Source organism: Vombatus ursinus, unplaced genomic scaffold (genome assembly GCF_900497805.2).
Source record: "Vombatus ursinus unplaced genomic scaffold, bare-nosed wombat genome assembly UNPS02014810.1, whole genome shotgun sequence".
In the NCBI taxonomy this organism is placed as follows: domain Eukaryota; kingdom Metazoa; phylum Chordata; class Mammalia; order Diprotodontia; family Vombatidae; genus Vombatus; species Vombatus ursinus.
The window spans coordinates 16,634,719-16,656,168 of NW_020954588.1; the positions used below are offsets into that span (position 1 = coordinate 16,634,719).

Consider the following 21,450-nt stretch of genomic DNA (forward strand, 5'->3'; position numbering starts at 1 on the left):
CTTAAACAAACCATAACCACTGAGCCCTCTGGTCATAGCTCCTGCTTTCCCTCTGTCTCACATCATTCATTTCATATTACCCCATGTTTTCCTCCTTCACCTGGGTCTCAGATGAAGAGGTGTTCCTTCTTTTTGTCAAAGCCAACCTCTCAACATGCACCCTTGATCCCATTGCATCTAGTAGTTGTCCTTGTTAGTCATTCCAGTCGTGTCTGACTCTTCATGACCCCATTTGGGGTTTTCTTGGCAAGGATACTGGAGTGGTTTGCCATTTCCTTCTCCAGCTCATTTTACAGAGGAGAAAACTGAGGCAAGCAGGGTGAAGTGACTCGCCCAGGGCCACACAGCTAGTAAGTGTCTGAGGCCAGATTTGACTTCCTTTCTGCTGGCTCTTTCTCTGCTGCCAGCAAACTTGCCTGTATTTCCCCTATCCCTCAAAAAACTGACTTGATCCTGCCATCCCTGCCAGCTGTCACCCTATATGTCTCCTCCACTTAGCAGCTAAATTCCTTAAAGTTCTTTACCTACTTCCTCTTCATTATCTTCTGAATCATTTTTAATATGACTCTGACCTCATTATTCAACTTAAACAGCTCTCTCCACCGTGAAGAATGATCTCTCAGTGGCCAAATCTAAAGACCTTTGCTCATCCTTCTTGACCCCTCTTGAGCTTTTGACATTGGGGATCACCTTCTCATCCTGGATTCTCTCTCCCATCTAGGTTTTCACAGCACTGTTCTCTCCTGGTTCTCCTCCTATCTGTCTGATCATTTCTTCTGTCTCCTTTGCTGGCTCATCATCTGTGTCATGCGCACTAACCAGGGGCATCCCAAAGGCTCTGTCCTGGGCCCTTTTTGCCCTACGTTCTCTTATCAGCTTCAATTACCATTTCTATGCAGGTGATTCTGAGATCTATATTGCTTTGCCTTGGCAATCACTCATGTATAGAATTCTCTGCCCTCTCCCCTCTGCTCCTTAAATTCCGTGGCCTAGTTTCAAGACTCCATTCTAATCCCACTCCCCGTACTAGCCTTGCTCTACCCTAATTGCTAATGCCTTCCCTTTCAAGTCACCTTCCATCTACCCTGACCTGAACCAATTCATGCACATATAGTCCCCCCACCCCAATCAAATATAAACTCCCTTCTTAGTATCCCAAGTGCAGGCCTGATCTGTATATGGCCACTGGACCCAGATGGCTCCAGAGGAGAAAATGAGGCTGGTGACTTTGCACAGCCCTCCTTCACTTCAATCCAATGGCATCACCTCCCTGATGTCATGGTCCTCTTAGAGAATGAAGGGCAAACAACAGTGCTTTCACACAGTGTCCAGCATATAGTAGGCATTTAATAAATGCTTGTTGACTGGCTACATGTTATTGTGCTGAGAATTGAAACTCTCTGCCAGGTTCCTATGAATTCCTATGCTCTGCATTCATTAATCACCATGTCTTCAGGGATCCTCTCAGACTACAGCAACTTTAGTTCTATAGAATTTGGCCTTCTCATCTCATCAAGCTCCAAAAAGCTACCCTGAGCACAAGAGAAGGCCTATTAGGAAGCGCCTGTGGGAAAAGAGCAAATTGCTATGCAGAACAAAAGAGAAAGGGAAGTCAGAGGGTCTCTTAGGGAAGTGTGGAGCTCCTTAATCTGTTTCTCTTTGTATTTCTGGAAAGCAGATATCAGCAGCTGCAAGAGAGGGAAGAAGGACTGTGATTGGCCGTGATAAACCTGTACCAGTTAGTCCAGGAAGAATTGTTTCAGGACCCTCTAAGAATTTTCGGAGTGAGATTTTAGTGTTTCACAAGTTATGAAATCTTGCTGATCACTGTGTTTAGCAGGATGAGGCATATAAGTGGTGTAAGTGGCTACGTGGTGGATGTGGATGGCTTTTGAAGGGTTCTATTATGTTTGACAGTTTTGAGCCTCAAGTAATTAGGTAAAAAAATCATAGCATGACTTCTAAGCTTTTTGTTCATTTTTTTTTATTAAATAGAGAATAAAATTACATTTTGCTCTGAAGGTGGCAGTTTTAAAAACCTTAAGCAGGTGAAGGAATAAGCATTCACCCTGACCATACATCCTAATTCATTAGGTTGTTGAATGACTATAATGAGTTTGCTGTTCTAACAGGAAATGCTGTTGAAAATGCTTTCATAATTTGGAAAAAACCGGGGAAATCACATTTCACAATGCCATAAGGTGGGAAATGGGCCTTCAAAAGAGGAACTAACTTAAGGGTAGTTATCTACAATTGTTTTAAGCAAAGATCTTTTAGGGGGATAACTTTTCAAGTGAAGGCATACTCAGACTATTTCTAAGCCAGTTGGGCAGTAAATTGGTCTCTTTGCTTTTATTATAGTCCAGTTAATAGTGACCTAGTATCTTTCTGGCAGAGGTCCTTAAAAATTGATACATGTAGTGACCAGTTATAATTCCACAGGACTCATATGCTACTCACCTCCTTTCAGTGTCTCAAGATGCAGAATATGACATGTTTATATTAAACATGGCCAATGTGGGAATTTGTTTAGTTTGACTATGTCTGTCCGTGTATACATACATGTGTACATACATACATGTATACATACACACACCTATAAAACAAAGTGCTTTTTTTCTTTCCCCCCACTTTTTTGGGGGAAGAAGAAAATAGGATATAGAGTGTGGATAGGAATAGAATAGAATAGAATAGAATAGTGAAGTATGGAAAGAGTCATTGAAGCAGCTTTTTTTTTTTAAAAGAATATACAGAAGAAAATAGAAAACCAGAAAGAATCACAGATAAAGAGACAAGTTTGAAAAGTACAGATTAATTAATTATATATTTTATATTTATGTATATATATGCATATATGTATGTATGTATTAAATGCAGCTCCTTGAGGGCAGAGATTACACTACAGTTCTTGTGCTTAATAGATGCTTTTTGATTGATTTATTTGTATATAGGAATATTGTCAACTCACAATTTTCTACATTTTCATGATTCATATTGGAAGTTTCCAAATTCCAGTATATCTTTTCTCCACTTCCAAACAGTTTACTGGGCCTAATCTCTATACTCTTAATAGTTGATTAGAGATGAAGGAAATGCAAAAAATGCGAAAAAAAAAAACCAAAAAAACCCTATATGAGCCTAAGTCATCAATTCAATTCAGTGGTCATTCATTAAGTACCTATGTGCAAGGCACTAGGTGAATTACAGAAGACAAAGGGCAAAACAATTTTTGCTTTCAAGAAGATATCTTTTAAGGAGGGGCCAAGGAAGGTTAGGTTATGACAGTGGAGCAAATGGTTCAGTTTAAGGACATTTGTAGAGGGAAAGATCACTACCAAATGGGGTGACAAGGAAAGACTTTTCGTAGGAGGCAGAAGCTGAGCTGAGCCTTGAAAAGATGGACAGCAAGGATTCTGAGAGATTGAGAAGGGGGGAATGTGTTTAAATACTAGGGAGTAGCTGGTGAGAAAGCATGGATATGCAAGATGGAGGATCAAGTTCATGGAACAGCTGATAGCCCGGATGGACCAGAAAATAGGTATGGATGACAGTCATATGAAATGGGGCAGAAAAGTTAGGCAGGGTCAGATTGTGGCTTCAAAGCCTTGCTAAGAAATATCCTTGAGCCAATACTTATCCACTAAAGGTCTGAGAGGAGACATGGCCTGACAGGTGTCTTTAGGAATGATTTTGACAACTATGTAGAGGGTGGATTGGAGAGAGGTGAGACTGGAAGCATGTCATTGTAAAGGAAAATGGCGTCTGAAGGAAGGTGGTGTGTACCGGCCGCGCCGACCTTCTGCCGGCCGCACGCCGTACCTTCTCCTCCTATAAGGAGCAGGCTACCAGAGTCATACTCACTTCCGAGTCTTCGGTCCTCAACCGGATAAACACACAGAGAGGAACCATCGGGAGGCGCCAACACCAGAGCTTTATTCAGAGGCCATCATAGCAAGCCATCACAGCAAGCCCAAGCAGCAAGGCCAGAGCAACAGAGCAGGAGCCAAGAGAGAGAGCGCGTGATCTGACCACGCTCGTTCCTAAATACCTACCTAGCCCCTCCTCCCCAGCCCACTTACTAGCCAATGACTGTAGGGTCAGATACCAGAAGGGGCTGTCTGAGTTTAGCACACCAAGGGGGAGGGAGTGACGTAGGAGGCTAGGACCGGATATAGGAAGGAGGCATCTGGGATTAGTACATAGACAGAGTACGTGACCTAGGAAGTCAGACTCAGATACTGGGAGGAGGGGTCTGGGGTCAGTGCTACACAAAGGGACCCAGGAAGTCAGGAAGGTCACAAGATGGAGGCGTCTGGGGTTGACGTTGCATATAGGGAGGGGACTAAGCAAAGGGAACTCAGTCCTCTGCTGTCCCACTCCCACGTGGCACCGCCCCTTGCCTCAGGAGCACAAGCTCCGGCTACTTCCTTGCACCCAGCTTATCTCACATAGCACTGCCCACTGCCTCAGGGCTTCTCGGTACCCAGCCCATCCCAGTTCACCACGACTCCACCTACCACAGCCCCTGCCTCGACTTCCAAAATACCCAGATTCTACCCTACTCTTGCCACAGCGCTCAACTGGCAACTGCCAACATCAGACAGTCCCTCACAGTGGTGACTGAATGGAAATAAGCAGTGGATACAAAAGTCTTTGCAACAGATTCGGTATGGAAAGTTAGTGGAGTGGGGAGGTAGAAGGAAGAGGTTATGAGTCTGGGTGACTATGAGGATCCTCGGCTTTAACAGAAGTAGGGAATTACCAAAGAAAAGGGTGCTACTTCCTAATGCTGAGTGTGAGGGAAAGCAAGGAGGCCAATTTTCATTTTTGTTTTTTCCCCATCTAAGTTCACAGACCCCTGGAAATCAATCAATGGCCTGCTGGGGTTTTGGGGTGGGGGCAAGTTGGAGGAAATCTGTGGACCCCAAGGTAAAACCTCTTTAGTCCTAGTTCAGTCAGCAGAAATAGTAGCTGAAAACACGATCAGAGTTGCTTCCCCCCCCCCCTTTTTTTTAAGGAGGGGACAGGGTAAATCCTTAAAATCAATAGTTCTTTACACATTCAAAATGAAACTGCTAACCAGAGACGTCAAACTCACAAACCCATGTAGCCCACAAAATCCTATCATGCCTGCCAATCAGATTAAAATATAATTGGGAAATGTTTAACAGAATAAATAAATAATATTGTAAATTTGTAATCATGTAAATTTGTGTTTTTCTAAGCCAACGTATGGCCCACAGGAATCTGTTTCTATTTGATTTTGGCTAAGCTGTCAGTTAGACAAACCGCTGTCAGTTAGACAAACCGCTGTCAGGTCTCCTGGTGGTGCCAGGGTGGCCTTCTCAGGAGCTCACACCTGGCGGGCCATCGTACCTAGTAAAGTTTTCCCTTTGGGAGGTTTGAGGATATCTCTGACTTTATCAAATCAGATTTTCCTATGGATTTAAATTATAAATTGTTGTTTATATTTATCTTTAAATATATGGGTTCATCATACTACAAACCTAAGAGCACACAGCCTTAATAGATGTTTTGGAAGACGGGAAGTCCAATCCTTCTTGCTCATTCCCACATAGGCTTATCTGAGGATTTGGCTTTATTCATCATTGGCCGTGAGTTTCACCTTCGGAACTCTAAGAACTGTTGCTTACAAATATTGTTTTCGAAGAAAAAGATACCAGTGAGGAGTAGTTAACAGTTTAATGTAAATCAGTCGTGTTACATACCTGACTTACAAATAAAATATTTTTCAGTTCTTACATAAAAAAATAAGATAATTCTCTGAGTTTCCTTTTGACATTTTTAATAAACACATTTTTTTGTTAATATCTTTTATTCTGACATCATCTAGATTTTCTACTGTATCTTGCACTTCCCTCCTTTTACTCAGTGAAACTATATTCTCAGTTTAATTACTGAAATCAAAAATTAATAATAGTAACAAGTATCTAGAAAACTCCACAGACCTGTATTCCTTTACCTTTAATTAAAGCTTTTTTTTCTTTCACAACAAAAAGTCATTCAAAATGGTTTCTTCATGGTACATTTACACCCAAGACATTTTGATTTACTATGAAATGTAATGATTTGGTTTCACTGAAAATTGAAATATTAGGCCATTTCCCCCCAGACAATTATTCATGTGAAATTCTAATTTAGATTTCAGAATTCAAATCTCATGGGCATCTGTGAAGTATAAAAGGTGACCTAAGTGCTTTGTAGTAAAATGGCATAGCCTAAGCCAGGGATAGGGATCCTGCGGCCTCCAGGCCACATGTGGCCTTCTAGGTCCTCTGGAGAGGCCTTTTGACCAAGTTTTGCAGAACAAATCCTTTGATAAAGGGGATTCGTTCTGTGAAGTTTGGATTCAGTCAAAGGGCTGCACTTGAGGACCTAGAGGGCCACATGTGGCCTTGAGGCTGCAGATTCCCCACCACTGACCCAAGCAGTACCATATTGGTACTTAGGCAAAAGCTTAGCAGTTCACATTTTTTTATCTTTAGGAAATGTATGAAGATAAGTCAAGGGAGATAACCCGCTGTCATATTAGTCTAGTGAACTGATGTGTCATACATATGGCACTTAATAGGCAAATGCTCATTGAGTTGAATTTTTTGACAGTATCATTTTCAAAAGTAATATGAATTGTTACCTATTTCTATTTTTAGTTTTGAATAGTCCTTAAGGTTTGGCCATTATGGTGAAACAACTGGTAAGACAGATATAGAGATACTTTCAAAGATCTGAGATTTCAGCGGTATGGGCATCATCCCCTCCACCTCTTGTCCATTAGTTACTGTCCTCAGAAAAACCACATCACAATTTTTTGTCTTCTCTGAGCTCAGCTAGGTTGGTCCTTGTGGCACAGACAGTAGTTACCAGGCCCTTAGAAAAAGCCTTTCCATCTTGTTGTGAAATCTGCCAGACGAGTGCCCCATTGGGTTAGCCTTTGATTCTTCCAGGTTACCCCTATGCCTTGATGAGGTCTTGGAGAGGAGCACATTAGTGTACACACTAATTAGATTTAGATGAAATGTTTTTGTAATTAGGAAAAATTGTAGAACAAATTCATGTGTAATTTTAACTACTATTTTATCATTTGCAGTTCAGCCTGCTCTACCTTTGAGTTAGTTTTCGTAATAATATGTAAATAAAGAGCTAATGATGATAACAGTTATGATTCTACACTTACATTCTTTATGATGACCGGGTGTTGCTTCAGCATAGAAGCTGAAGAAATATTAAACAGAGAAATATCTATTAAATCAAACGTTATCTGGAAATGAGTCAATTTCCCTAAAGCATAATTAACAGTGTTTTACCCCATAAATACAGTCAGAATTATAAGCTAAAATCTATTTCCAGTTTCAAAGTACTTTGTACTTTCCTGAATTGCTTTCATGACTGAATATCAATGTACTGGAAACACCTGTTTTCCTTCTCTAGTGTCTCTGCTCCCATTAAGTGAAGGACACATTCTTTTGAAATTGAGAAGTTTATTTACTTACTGCTGATTTAAAGATAAAATAAAATTCATTTTCATTTGTGTTACATCAGTCAAGTTAATGTTCATAGTTCACTATCAGGACATGTACTATGACCTTCGTTGCCCACTTTTGACAACAAAACTGCTTAAATATTTAGGTCAGTTACTGAGTTAGGAATTAATACCTTAATATTTGTAAGTTTTGTTAAGTAATAATTATTGTTCAGAAGGTGGACCATTCCTTTTCCGTTCATAAGAGAACCTTATCAATCAAAAAATCAAAGCAGATAGTGTACAGTACTTAATTCACTATATAATCTTGGAAAAACGTCTGTGTCTTTCTGCTATGCATTATTACTCTGTTATATGGTAGTTTGTTACACACCTTTCCATTAGGTTACTTCCCTACATATTAACAATAGCTTAGAATACTGAAAGGTCATAACTGAAGGTTAATAAAATATTTTGTTGGCTTTTCTAAAAAAATCCTGTTTCATTGGATTTGGCCATCAACTCACCTGCTTCTCAGTAAGCAATAATACTTTTATTTCTATAGTGCTTTTCTTCCACATAGTTAGAGTGATGGAAATGTTTTTTTCAGTGCCTCTTTACTCTATAATGGGATCTCTTCCGATGGGCTGCTATTGTCCTGCCCTTTGTTTCTGATTTCCTGGGGTGAGAACATCGTAGGAGTGTTTCTGTGTCTCAACGTGCCCATCAAGGAATTCCTAAAGGATTTGCAGAGGTAAAAATATATGAATGGATCTAAGCATGCATTTAAGGAAGTCAACCACAGGGTGCTCTCTTTCACATAAAATAAAGTATTCTCAGCAGTGCAGTCAAAAACATCTCTCGTTTGACTTAGGGTGTAGGGAATTCTGGCAAAATGAAAAGGCACAAAACAAATGAAAAACACAGCAATGACAATAAACACTTTGATGTTTACCTTTTTCTTTGGCACTTTGCCCACCCCCCTCGTTCTTACATAGGATCGATAGAGCTCTTTTGTGATCAGTGTGTAGCATACAATTATGATGAGCAAATTGATCCAGAAAATGACTTGGCAGATGTAGTTGACAATTTCATGCCACACCAGGCCAAACTCTGACTTCAGGAAAGCACATTTCTTCACGTTCAAGTGCTCTGGTTTCTTGTTGGTTAAGATCATGTTTGGCAAGGATAGGAGAAACATGAATATCCAAATCACGGCGGATAGAATCTTAGCGCCAAGCAGGTTGTTGAGGTTGGATGTTTTAAACGGCCTGGTGGTTTTCTGGTAACGGTCAATGGTGATCAAGCCAAGGAACGAAATACTGATGTACATGGTAAAGTAGAATATGACGGAGGTAACCTGGCACACAAATGCCCTCAGCGGCCCTGCCCCCAACTTTGCATCGCTGAGAATTTTGAAGGGGAAAGTCAGTATCATGAGGAGATCAGAAATGACGGTGTTCTTGAGGAAGATGATGAAGTTAGATTTGCTAGGGATTTGGAAGAAAATTCCCATTGCCAGACTGTTCATGATGATCCCAACAACAAACAAGACCGTGTAGAGCAGGGGGAAAAGAACTTGGGTGATTTTGTAATCTCTGGTACAGAGACTGTAATTTCCAGTTCCATTTGTGAAGTTGTAGAGGTCACTCATTTCCCCCTTCTTATCTTTGGAAAGAAGAAATAAAATTTAAAAAATGTATACATACACACGTATTATACTAAATATATATAAATGTTATGTGTTTGCATGGATTACAAACCTATATTATACAATATATCTATATATGATAGATTAAATTATAATAGATGGATTATAAACCTATATTATATGATATTTCTATATAATAGATTAGATAGATTATATATTTATATATAAATCACATTATGTACAAATAGATTGTACATAATGATTTATATATAAATATAAATATTTCTATTTTAAACATAATCATAAATATTTATACAGAAATAATCTATACAAATATAATAAAATATAGAAATTTATATTAATACATAATATATTTTTATATAAATATTATATTAAACCTCATGAATGTGATTTTGCTTAGACTCGTAGGTTTCAACTCTCCCCTTTAGTAGAAATATTTTGAGTTTAATTTAAAATTATCTGTATTTGGAATTGGACTATCTTCTTATCACTCCACATTATTGAGAAGTTAGAATTTAAGTTCGTGGTGACTGAATTGTTGTTTTATTTTTATTTTTTTATTGGCCTGTCAGACGTTATTTATTGCCTCAGATTATATTCCTGAGAAGTTTATAGGGCAAAGCATATGGGTTGTTGGTTTTTTTTATATATTTTATTGTTGCAATTTCTTTTTTTTTAACTTAATAGTACTTTGTTTTTTCCAATTACATGTAAAGATAGTTTTCAGCATTCACTTTTATAAGATTTTGAGTTCCAAATTTTTTTGTCCCTCTGAATCGTTGATTTTTTAAATATAGTGTGGTGGTTTGAAAGAAAGACTTACATAAAGAGTTGTTTCTTATCTAATGATGATCACAGGGTGCAGAATCCCTGCTTTAGAGGAAAGTTCTTTGAACTGGGATCATTTTAATCTTTTTTTCCCCTCAAATCCTGAGGCTTTTTTGAGGTACATTTTCTTCAATTCCATTGATCAGTTTTTAATTTGAAAACAGGTAAATGTTGAAATAATGAAGGAACAGAATGTGTTTAATTTGGAAACTCAGGACTATTCTGGAGAATTCTTTGTTTACCTCATCATGGAGCGAAATGCTTTCCAAATATGGTTTTCTGGGTTAACGTCTTACCATTTTCTTTTTTCCTCTGGATCTGCGATTTCATCCCTCTTACCCAGAGTGGGAGATACTGAAGGGGGGGGTTGGGGTGCTCTTAGATTCACAGATCGTGGGAAAAAGCCCAAATCACGGTGCGAATCTGCCTGAATGAATTCAACTCAGATCTTCTTCCAGCCAGAGAAAAAGTTTATTAAAGATAAGCATATAGACCAGATTCCAAAGGAATCCAAACATCAGTGATCTAAATAGGATTCAAGGTGGTCAGGTGATGCTCACAAGGACGAGCAGCATGAGGCCGTCTAGAAAGCTCAGAGTCTGAGTGACGCCCTTAGGATGGGTGGGCATGAGGGGTCTCAGCTTCTAAGCTAGAGAACAGCTCAGCCCCAGAATGGGGGAAAGGTGAGCCTTAAGTACAGACTGAGGGAGGGGCCATCCAGTTTGGAGTGACAGGGGGAGGGGTCCAAGGAGTGGTCAAGCAGTTTGGGGTGAGGGGAGAAGGAGTCTAGGGAGATCTGGATGGGGGTGGCCAGCACGCTGGGTGGGCGAAAGGAACACTGGTGCCTAGCTAGGATTAAGGGTGGGAATGGCCAGGAAGGCAAAACAATGGGAAAGCCAGTTGATGGGGGAGGTGGACCATTTGGAAAAGGGTCCAGGTGAGAATTTTCGTTTGGAATGTCTGAGTGATTTCAACAGACAATGAGAATAGATAATGAAGGGAGCTGGAAGGGGAAATTTGCTTTCAAAGGGAAATAAGGCAGTTTCTAAAACTTTAAGGGTTTCCTGGAACTGGTAAACAAAACTGAAGCCAGGTTCTTTTTGTCGAAGAGAGATAAGTGAGGCTACAAGGAATCTAAAAGTTTTAAGGTTTTTCTGGGAATTGTAGGTAAACCTCTTCATTTCCCCCTCAAACAATAGGAACCCAAATTCTTTTGGGGTAGGGGGCGAAGGTCTCAGCTTCTGAAACAGCTTCCTGCTGGCAAGGGGCGTAGAGCTGACCCTACCTCTCTGGGTCTCGTTCGAGGGGTGAAACTTCAAAACCTGGCTGATGCCAGGTTCTTTTTGTCAAAGAGAGATAAGTGAGTCTACAAGGAATCTAAAAGTTTTAAGGTTTTTCTGGGAATTGTAGGTAAACCTCTTCAATACCATCCCCAGGGGGACACTGGAAGGATCCACGGCGGGGGGGGGGGAGAAGGGGGCAGTAGTAGGCTGGGGTAGAATTAAACTGAGACTTCTTTCCTAATTTGTAAGATTTCCAGTGGGGTGCTGAGTAATTTTTTTTTTTTTGAAAAGGGGGCAATAGGCCAAATAAGTTTGGGAACCTCTGCAAGACGTTCATGTTGAGAAATCACCACCTGCCATTGTAGATTACCAAGTGCTCAATGATTTGTAGTTCCAAACAGGAGGTTAAGTTCCCCAGGTTCTCACAACCAATATGTATCAGAGGTAGGATTTGAACCCAGGTCAACCTGACTGTCTGAAGCCTGCTGTGCTTCTCTTCACTTTGCTATGCTGCCTCTCAACATGTCTATTATAGAGAGCTTTAAAAGGAAAAAAAGAAAAAAAAAGAATCATTTGGATGTGTAATCCGGTATCCTAGAATTGAAATACAAATGAATTTCTTCTTTTGCATAAAAAACAAATCAAGCTTACCTTTTTAAATAGCTTTCTGTTTATTGATAAACTTCCTCCACTATGTGCTAATCCCATGATTCCTAGTGATGGAGGTGACCCCTAGTCTTCAAGGGCAGTGGGAATGGAGTATAACCTTTAGCATGTCTAATGAGACTGGGTCATTGTTAGTCACATATCAATGAGCACCAGTCTATATCCAAGGTCAGAAATAAACTCCTCACCAGTGTGTCCAAAAGGAGATGAATTTTTAGACCACAGCTCTAAAAAGACCCTCTCCAAAGTCATGGAGCAGAGTTGCAAGCTTCACATTGAGGAAATCATGCAACTTTTAAGTCATGGGGGTTGAACCTGTAATTTTATTGCTGTCGAGAAGTTCTTGGGGAGGAAACTACGTCCACCAATGCAGGTCAGCATCTTCTGCAACTTAGTTGTCTTGAGCAGCAGTCCTCAACCATTTTTATTCTCAGGACCCCTTTACAGTCTTAAATATCACTGAGGACCCCAAAGAGCTTTTCTTTATATGGTTTATATCTATCTGAATTTACTTTGTTAGAGATTGACTATCAATTTTAAAATATTTTTGGTTCTCTTAAATATAACAAGAATAATAAACATACTTAACCTAAATAACAGATTTTTATTTTTTAAAAGAAAAACTACTTTCCAAAGCAAAAAATTTAGTGAGAAGGGTTTTGCAGATCTTAAAAGAAGATAACTTGGTTCTCATATCTACTTCTGCATTCAATCTGTTGTTTTGGTTGAAGAAAACATGAAGAAAATCCTGCCTCACACAGTTATGTAGTTGGAAAAGGGAGACGTATTTTAATAGGCACATAACATCTTAATATTATTGTGTTAACATCCAACCTCGTAGACCCCTTGAAAGGGTTTCAGAGACGCTCTATAGGTCCTTGGACCACATTTTGAAAGCTGTATGTGTAGGCATTGGAAGAGCATCAGGGTCAGTGAGCTGGTATGGTCAGAGCTAAAACTTGAACCAGTGGTGGGGAGGTCAGCCCTCTATCCACTAGGCCTGGTGCTGATAGCCTTGAAGCATCTACCTATTTATCAGGTAGTGACATGTTGGAAAGTCCTAAGTTGGAGTGGTTCCTAATCTTGTAATGGTAGGTTTTATCTTTGCCCACTATGACAGCTTGACATTTTATAATACAGAGAATTCTATTTTTATATTGTTATAACAGAGAATTCTAAATCATTCGTACGTGACTTCAAACCTAGTTTAGATTTCTAAAATTAATCCAGTTGTGATAGTCAGATAACAACTCTACACATCTAATATATGCCAGGGATTGTTCTCAGAGCTTGTGGATTCAATACAATACAATACAATCAATCCCTTATTGAAAAAGATAAATGTGGATAGAAGGAGTACAGCTGGCTCTGTGCTTCCTTGTCTGGGGATGTTATTCATATTTGTATGTGACCCTGATGGCAGAGCTCTGCACAGTTCAACTTACTTAATAATGATTCCAATCAGAAGTAAATAGATTTTATATTTTTAAAAGTACATTCCAAATATTATTATCAGACCCCTTTAATATTTTCATGTTTCAATCTCCGCCATTTTTCTGATGTTAAAATAAGCCATCATTTCTTAACCTTTTAAAAGAATTCTTAAAGGTTTCCTCTAACACCACAGAAGAAATACAATACAAACTTGTATTATCCATGAACTAAATTCACTTCTTTGTGTATACATATTTACACCATTATTTATCAGGTGCCATGTACAGTAGCAGTACACATAATAATATCATATAGATGCACTTAAATACATGTTATATATTTATATGTGTTTTACATCATGAAAGCAATTCTAAAACACATTTTATTTTGGCAACATAGATATTGCAATATACTTCTAAGTAGAAAGTTACTCACTCTGGAATAGGGCTGTGAAGGATCTGAATTTATTCACTCACTGGATGTTAGTCCTGCTTGAAGAGAAGCATCTGGTCTTTTGCTCTTTATTTCTTCCTTCCTTTTTTTTTTTTTTAAAGATGACAAAGCTCGTTCAGGATACAGATGGTTTTATTGGTCTAATCGTGGGTGCTCTAGAGAGAATGAGATGACTTTTTAGTCTCCAAGATTACCTTTAAAACCAATGGTACACAAGCCACACTAAGGCTTTGACCGTCCACTGCACTGTTTGTCCCACTTCTGCTTTTATTTCCTGGGGAAAGGAGGGGGTTGGTGGGTGAATGGAGGGGGGAGGGAAGGGAGGGAGTTGAGAGGTCATCATTGAAAAAGCCATTTGAATTCTACAAGCCTTTTACAGAGACACTTTGTCCAGATGATTCTTCTTGTATTTGAACTCTTCTGACAGTATTTTTTTTTTCAGTTTGAAAATAAAGCCCATTTCTTTCAGTTTGTGGCCTTGACTCTTTCAGATGATTATTTAACTGAAAGTGATGAAATTGTGTTCAAACGCTGTGTGATCCATTACCTTGGAGCTCATAATGACATTAGCTCAGCATTATGAGTGCTTGTGAGGGATGTTAAGTCTTTTACCTTTGGTTTGGAGCCTGGCTGCTAATGTCATTAGCCCCGAAGCAGTGTTTCATGAGCTCTTTTATAAGTGGAACAGTTTCCCCACATTACGGCATATCAGAAGGCCCAATCACATTAGGAAAGAAAGCCTTTTCTATCATTACTGAGCTTATTGTATAAAGAGTCTTTCTCTAGTTTTCTGGAATAGAATTTAACCCTGAACATAGCATGTAGTTATTTTTTACCATTTGTAAGTAGCTTAATTTTTTTTTTGGAGGGAGGGAGGGAGGGTGGGAGGAGGGACAGGGAGCCCTAGTTGGGGTAATAGGATCTCGATCTAGACCCAGAAGGGCTCTCAGAGATCTTCTAGTTCAAACCACTTATTTTATAAATGAAGAAACAAAGGCCCAGGGAATATGTGACTTATCCAAGGTCAAACAAGCAGTAACCCTCTATCACTTTGGGATATTCCATATTCATTAAATGCTTATTAGTGGATTAATAGGAATTAATTATTTACTTAAATATTTTTAAAGGGAGTGAAATAGGAAGATGGGATAATTTGAAGAAAACAATGCTATTTCTTAACATAGTAAAACCTAACTGATTTGACAGAGTTATTTCCCAGTGTTGAAAGCAGAAAAGAGTTGAAGCAAACCCCCCAACCCCACCCCTCTGCTGTCACCAAAGTTGGGAGTAAACCAGTGGCTTTGTATTAGAAATGGATTCTTTTTAAATTTGTGTCTGTGTATATGGTGAACATGTTTCTATAAAAACGCTTAGGATAGTCTGTTAATATTAGGCAACTGCTATTTATTCTTACGCCTTTTGGAGTGACTTAAGATAAGAAAGAATTCAGACCATATTAAGTCCATATCTTTAGTTGCATAATGACTCAGTTTTGTGGTTATTCTCTAGAGGAATACATTTTGCACAAACACACAGGCACATACAAACCACCCTGCAAAGCAGTAGCCCCCTTGCTCTCTCCCGGCTGTTAGCACCGCTAAGTATCACATACAAGACACTTTCGTGCAATTTGGGTTTTCGGCTCTGGATTGGATATTTTTGGAAAAGATGCTATTGGTGCTGTCCTCCACCATGATCTGCAGAGTTCCGCTCAATGTGGACCTGTCATGTTGCGGATGAGAAATAAACTGTACTAGCCGTAAACATAATTTCCTGGATGTGAAGTCAGCAGGACCAGGGTTCGATTCCTGACTCTGACTTCCTGAGCCTCATTTTCCACACCTGTAAAACGAAAGGGTTAGAGAAGATGCTGTTTTGGGTATTTTATAGCTCTGAATCCAAGTTCCTGTGGGCTGATGCTTGCATACAGATGGGTACTTTCTAGCTCTGAATCCAAGATGATTCATATAGATAGAACTTATTTCCAAGTACGGATCTGATTAGATGACCCTTGGGAAGTCTAAGTCTTAGTAAATTCCCCTTTCAAATAAAATGAGATTAAGTGTACCTTAAAGAGTAATTGCAAGCTCTAATTAATGCTTATAAAGTGCTTTAAGTTTCCAGATGAAAGACAGCACTGGAAAGAAAATCATTATAACTTCAAGAAGCTCGGTTTGCCAAAATTAACTTGAGGTCTCTAAAGAGACCAAAGATCCCTTATCTAAGTAATTAGTTAGACTTTCTATATTTTTTCTATATATTATTTTATTTTTAATAGTGATTTTATTTTTTCCAATTACACATAAAGGCAATTTTTAACATTCATTTTTTCCAAATTTTTCTCCCTCCTTCCCTCCCTTCCCCTTTCCTAAAATGGTAAACATTTTGATACAGGTTATATATGTGCAACCATGTAAAACATATTTCCATATTATAGACTTTCTACATTGAGAATTTGGTTGGTTGGAGAACTTTTCCAAATTTTTACCCAAATGTGTGAATACAGTTAATTGAGAAAAATGACAACAAACAGGGCTGTGAATATGTCATCTATACTAGAATTTAGTTAATTTAGTCTTTCTGACAGTCACAAATCAAATCAACAGCTTGTAACTATGGAATTCTCAAAATGTCTCTGGAATTTAAAAAAAAAACCCCAAACATTATCTCTATTAAAAAAAAAATATGTCATCGTATTTGAGAATGCTCTTGCTAAAGAGTCTCTACAGTTCAATGAACAGTGCATTGTCACTATTTTGAGAGGGAAGGGGAAGGGAGGGAGAGAGGGATTCTGGCTTGATCAGTGTCTCGTCTCTAGTTAGAATTGAATCCTGCACGGCTATAGGATTTCAGTTCCAAGTCTGCTTCTGAAAATAACTCTACCAAACCAAAGAAAGGAACAGAGTCTTTCCACTGTGTCTAGGGCACCAAATACTTTCTAATAAACAGAATTATCTTTTCAGCCACATAGAAAAGAATTATTTTCGATTTGACCATTGAACTGATTTGCTGTTATGGCCAATGAAATTGATTGGAATACTGAAACCAGCCTCTGCCTCTGTCCTTTGGGGAAGGGCCACCTCATTTGGGATTGCTTTTTGCATTTGGGATTAGTTACTGAAATAGACAGTAAAAGACACCTGATAACTGTTACCTAAAAACCTGCCAGTTTTCCAGTGATGTAGTATTTTCTGGGAAGAATCATGGGTAGCCTTAATGGTCAGAGTACTCATCTAAGTTAAGAAATCTGAGTCTGCCTTCAACCAGCTGTGTGATTGTGTATCATTGGCCTTTATTAGGGAAAGTTGAGAGTCTTGAAGTCCTGAAAGTCAGAAAGCCTCTGACATAGGAGCTCTGCAGTCATGGTCAACTGACTTGACTGAGTTTGCCCCTCACAAAATTAGAGACAATAATATATGCAGTATGTCCTGGTAGGCAGCTAGGTGATGCAGTCAATAGAATGCTGCAGTCAAGAAGATCTGAGTTCAAGATACTTACTAATAGTGTGACTCGGGCAGGTCTCTTAACACTGTTTGTCTCAGTTTCCTCAGTTGAGCTGGAGAAGGAATTGGTAGATTGCCTCAGTATCTTTGCCTAGAAAACCCCAAATGGGATCACTAAGATAAGAGTTGCACGTGACTGAAATGACTCAACAACAATAACATATCCCTCTTATTTTGAGGGTTATTTTGAGGTTCAAAGGAGGAAATGAGAATAAATCACTTCACATCACTACATATAAATGTTAGTTATTATAATGAAGCCATCTGTAATCTTCCCAGGAGATTGTGTCCTCAGCCAACTTGGATTTTTTCATAGCCCTTTGCCATGATGACCTTTCTTCAACACTAATACTTAATCCATTCTTCTTATTCCACAGTTATTAACACACATACACACACACACATACATGTGTGTGTGTATATATATATATATATATACACATATATATCTTATATGTTTGTGCTTGGTAGACAAGATATACATATTAGGTCATAATTTCTCAGAGAAAAGAGATTGTGCCTTATTTCATTTTTCATATCAAGTACCTAGCATAGTGCTTTGCATGTAGTTAGTAAAGGACCAGAGTCTGAATGAAATAGAAGTGAATTTATAGTTCCCTTATTCTGTGGAAATTAACCAAGTGCCAATAATTTGGTGGTTTCAGTGGAAAAATCTGTATTGAATGATTTGTTTTTAAGACAGTGCTAAAATCTATAATACAATCTATCTTTACTCACTGTAGGGCCAGAAAAGCGGCTCAGGTAGGAATGAATCAAAACTTCCCCAAAGTAAGGACTTTGGGGCCTTGTAAAAATTTCATCATGGAGATTCTGATCTCTTTAATCAGAAGTCTAGATAAGGTCACTAAACCTCTGTCTTGTATTTCTGGGGCATCTTGCCTGCCAGCAAAAGGATTGCTCTTAATAATCTCTTGATACACATCTTAACTCATTGGTCCACAGTATTTTCTTCCATTGTAAAGAAAGAATTTCAAATACAATAACCTTTAATTTAAAAGATGGTATAAAAAATTTATTGAATTTCTATACTTTGTGGGTATTTTGAGGAAAGTTCTAATTAAAAAGCTAAGTGTTAAATTGTTAAAAACAATAACAATGAGCCAAAAATATTGTAAATATGGTGGTGAAGGGGTATATGGTGGAAGGTTGGGTTCACTCTAGGTCTCTAGTTAACTCCGAAGATATTTTTTTTGCGGGTCAGTCTTCTCCAAATTGTGGCTTATACATCCTGCATTGATGTGTTTTATATCTTAGCAATCAGCCATATGACACATTCCACTCACTAAGGTAGGCATTTTTGTTAAATACTAACGTAAACAAAATAATACCATAACAGTCCCCCCATAAACGAAGCATTTTATACAACTGTAGGAAAAGAAGACCTTTTTAGGAATTATTTTTTAACATTTGCAGGAAAGGAAAATGTGTGGCCAAGATACCTGTGAAGGGATTGGGGTAATATATATGGGAGAGGACTGTCCCGCCTCCTGAAGTATATAGTTGCTGTTGTCATTGATCACCTCTAAGTGATGCTCTTCATTCCCTTCTAGTCATTGCCCGCTATTCCAGCCATTTGTCAATAGCTGGTTCTGCACTCTAGACGTTCATCAGCGATGGCTTCGTAAGGGTCTCCTGATGCTTTTTACAGCTTCCACTGCTTTCTTCCTATTATGTCAGCCATTTCCACCCTATTTTGGTTATTACTAAGCTCTTCCCCATCAGACCCTCCCCTTTTTATTTATTTATTCCCCCCCTTTTTTTTAACATGTATTTCTTTTTGCTTTGTCATTTTTTTAAATTTTCTTTTTATTGTTCATTATGAACTTGACAAACATGACAAACCTGAGCATTTCTCTGTATAATAAAGAATTCAGAAGGAATGTATTTAAAACTGTGAATCTGTATTTTATCCAACTTATTTTTAAGTTTAGGCCCTAATTAATGCAAATAATGAAGTGGTCATTATTCAAATTTGGGTTGAATATTTCCATTGAGCTAGAACCACTTAGCATATTTTACGTAATTACAACTTTGAATAGGGTGAATTCAGATTTACGTGACCACTTCAGGGGATTCATTATTCAACAATTCCATGGTTCTCTTTGTCTCTAGCCTCTTTTTTCTATTTTAAAAATAGGTTATTCAGGTTGTTTTTTTGTATGTTTTTCATCACTATGACTACCCCCATTCCCTCTTAGAAATCACATGCACACACACAAAGAAAAAGTCCTGTTTTGTAGCTAATAAGTATAATTGAATGTAATAAAGCCACTCATTAGCCTTTTCCAAAAATGTATATCACAATTATAGCTAGCATTTAAATCTTATTTGATCCCCACAACAACTCTGGAATGTAGGTAACTAATGTGATCACCATTTTAAAGATGGGGAAACAGCCTGAGAGAGGTCTGTTGACTTGCCAAAGGGGTCACACAGCTAGTATGTGTCTGAGGCCGAATTACACTCGCTATATATCTAATAGTATTTTCTTTGTGCCCCCAAACTGCTTTTATTTTCACCTCTAGTCCATTACCTGCCTGCCAGGGGGTGGTAAGCAAAGTTCATCACCAGACTTCTGAAGTCATTGAATTGATCTTAAATCTTTCATAGTTGTCAAAAGTTGTTTCCTCTTTCCCACTTTTTTTCAATATTTTCCTTGAGATTCTTGATCATTTGTTCCTCCTAATTAATTTTGTTATTTCTGCATAGTTCTTTGAAGTGAACCTTCTCTAGTGAACATCTTTAACAGTTTCTCTGTGTCTCTCTTCTTTCCTCTCTCCCTCCCTCCCTGTCCTTCATTTCTCAAGTCTACTGTCATCTAACAGAGTCAGAGGTCCATTCTAAATTGTTAGGACTTATCAAACTTAGGGGTAAGGTAACCACTTGAACTGGAAAGCGATTGAGATACACTGTGGTAATTTGACATTATCCCAGCAGATTGTCTGTTCTATGCGAAGTGTCACCTATTACACCGCAAGGGAATTCTGAGAGATGTTACAAGTATTGTATTATATCTTGGTAAATATTAACTGGGAGGTATGTTTGAGATAGTAGAAAAGATTTAAATAAAGTTCATTTGAAAGCAGAAAAAATGCTTCCTTGGAGATATCTTTTTTTTAACAGATTTATGATAAAAATTTAATAGCATGTTTCCTATAAATTCATTTAAAAATAAGTTTCCTTGTGTTTTCTGGAGGTGAAATAGAGTGAATGATTAATCTGTGTGTTTTGGTTTTGTATTTGAATTATTTATCATAGTACCTTAAAGAGTGATGGGAAATGTGATCATTTTCTTCCTGGGAAAGAAAGATAATTAAAATATACTTTTATCTGTTTTCATTAGTGCTAGGAAGAAAGCAAGTATATTTTCCCATTTCAAGTAGTTCTCCTTTTTTCGATCTGTTTTCTGTGAGTTTTGATGCCATTTGGGAAAGTACCCTGAAATCTATTATCTCATGTTAGTACTCACTGAGAATGGAAGGCTTCAACACCTGGATCATCTATCACCCCCTTTGCTCAGGCTCCACAAAGAGAAAGCCCATTGTGGGAAGAGTAGACTCATTTTGTTTGATCTCAGAGGTCATAACTAGAAGCAGTTGGTAGATGGTTAAAAAGAAGGAAATTTAGACTTTATATAAGGAACTTTTTTTCTTCTTTAAATTAGAGCTGACATAAATATGGGTTGAACTAGATGGTCTCTGAGGAACCTTCCAACTATGATTTCATGAATATCTGTGTGACCCTGGACAAGTCACTTAACCCTGTTTGCCTCAGTTTCCTCAACTGTAAAAATGAGCTAGAAAAAGAAATGGTGAACTCTACTCCACTATCTCAGCCAAGAAAACCCCAAATGGGGTCATGAAGAGCTGGACATGACTGAGAAACAACAACAAAAATAAATTGTAATCATGAATGTAATGGAATATTAGTGGGTTGATTGGTTTGTGTGTTAGAATAGGCTTTTTAATTCTAGATAATCTACTTTATCTTTATAAATTTTAGCATTCTCTTGATGTGAATGTACTCAAAAGTAGGTCTCATGAATCTTAGTGTGGGGCTACTTCAGTAGTACCACACACCATTTTAGAGAGAAAGGCATCATGGTCTTTC

The 21,450-nt window shown here is 38.3% G+C and overlaps 2 protein-coding genes across 4 annotated transcripts in view; one reads left to right on the top strand and one right to left on the bottom strand.

Moving 5' to 3' along the window:
• MED12L (mediator complex subunit 12 like) overlaps positions 1-21,450 on the top strand; it is a 385,357-nt gene that overhangs the window by 274,994 nt on the left and 88,913 nt on the right. The window lies entirely within an intron of this gene.
• The window catches only part of P2RY12 (purinergic receptor P2Y12), a 58,657-nt gene continuing 44,660 nt past the window's right edge, over positions 7,454-21,450 (bottom strand). Inside the window, exons 4-6 of one of the 3 annotated variants that reach the window (XM_027875728.1) lie at positions 17,315-17,372; positions 13,799-13,971; positions 7,454-9,148 (exon numbers count right to left, since the gene is read on the bottom strand). In XM_027875728.1, the coding sequence (XP_027731529.1) occupies positions 8,103-9,134 (1,032 nt within the window). In that variant the 5' untranslated portion in view covers positions 9,135-9,148; positions 13,799-13,971; positions 17,315-17,372 and the 3' untranslated portion in view covers positions 7,454-8,102. Of the gene's footprint in view, positions 9,149-13,798; positions 13,972-17,314; positions 17,411-21,450 lie in introns of all 3 variants that reach the window. The other 2 variants (XM_027875726.1, XM_027875727.1) reach the window with 2 other exon arrangements.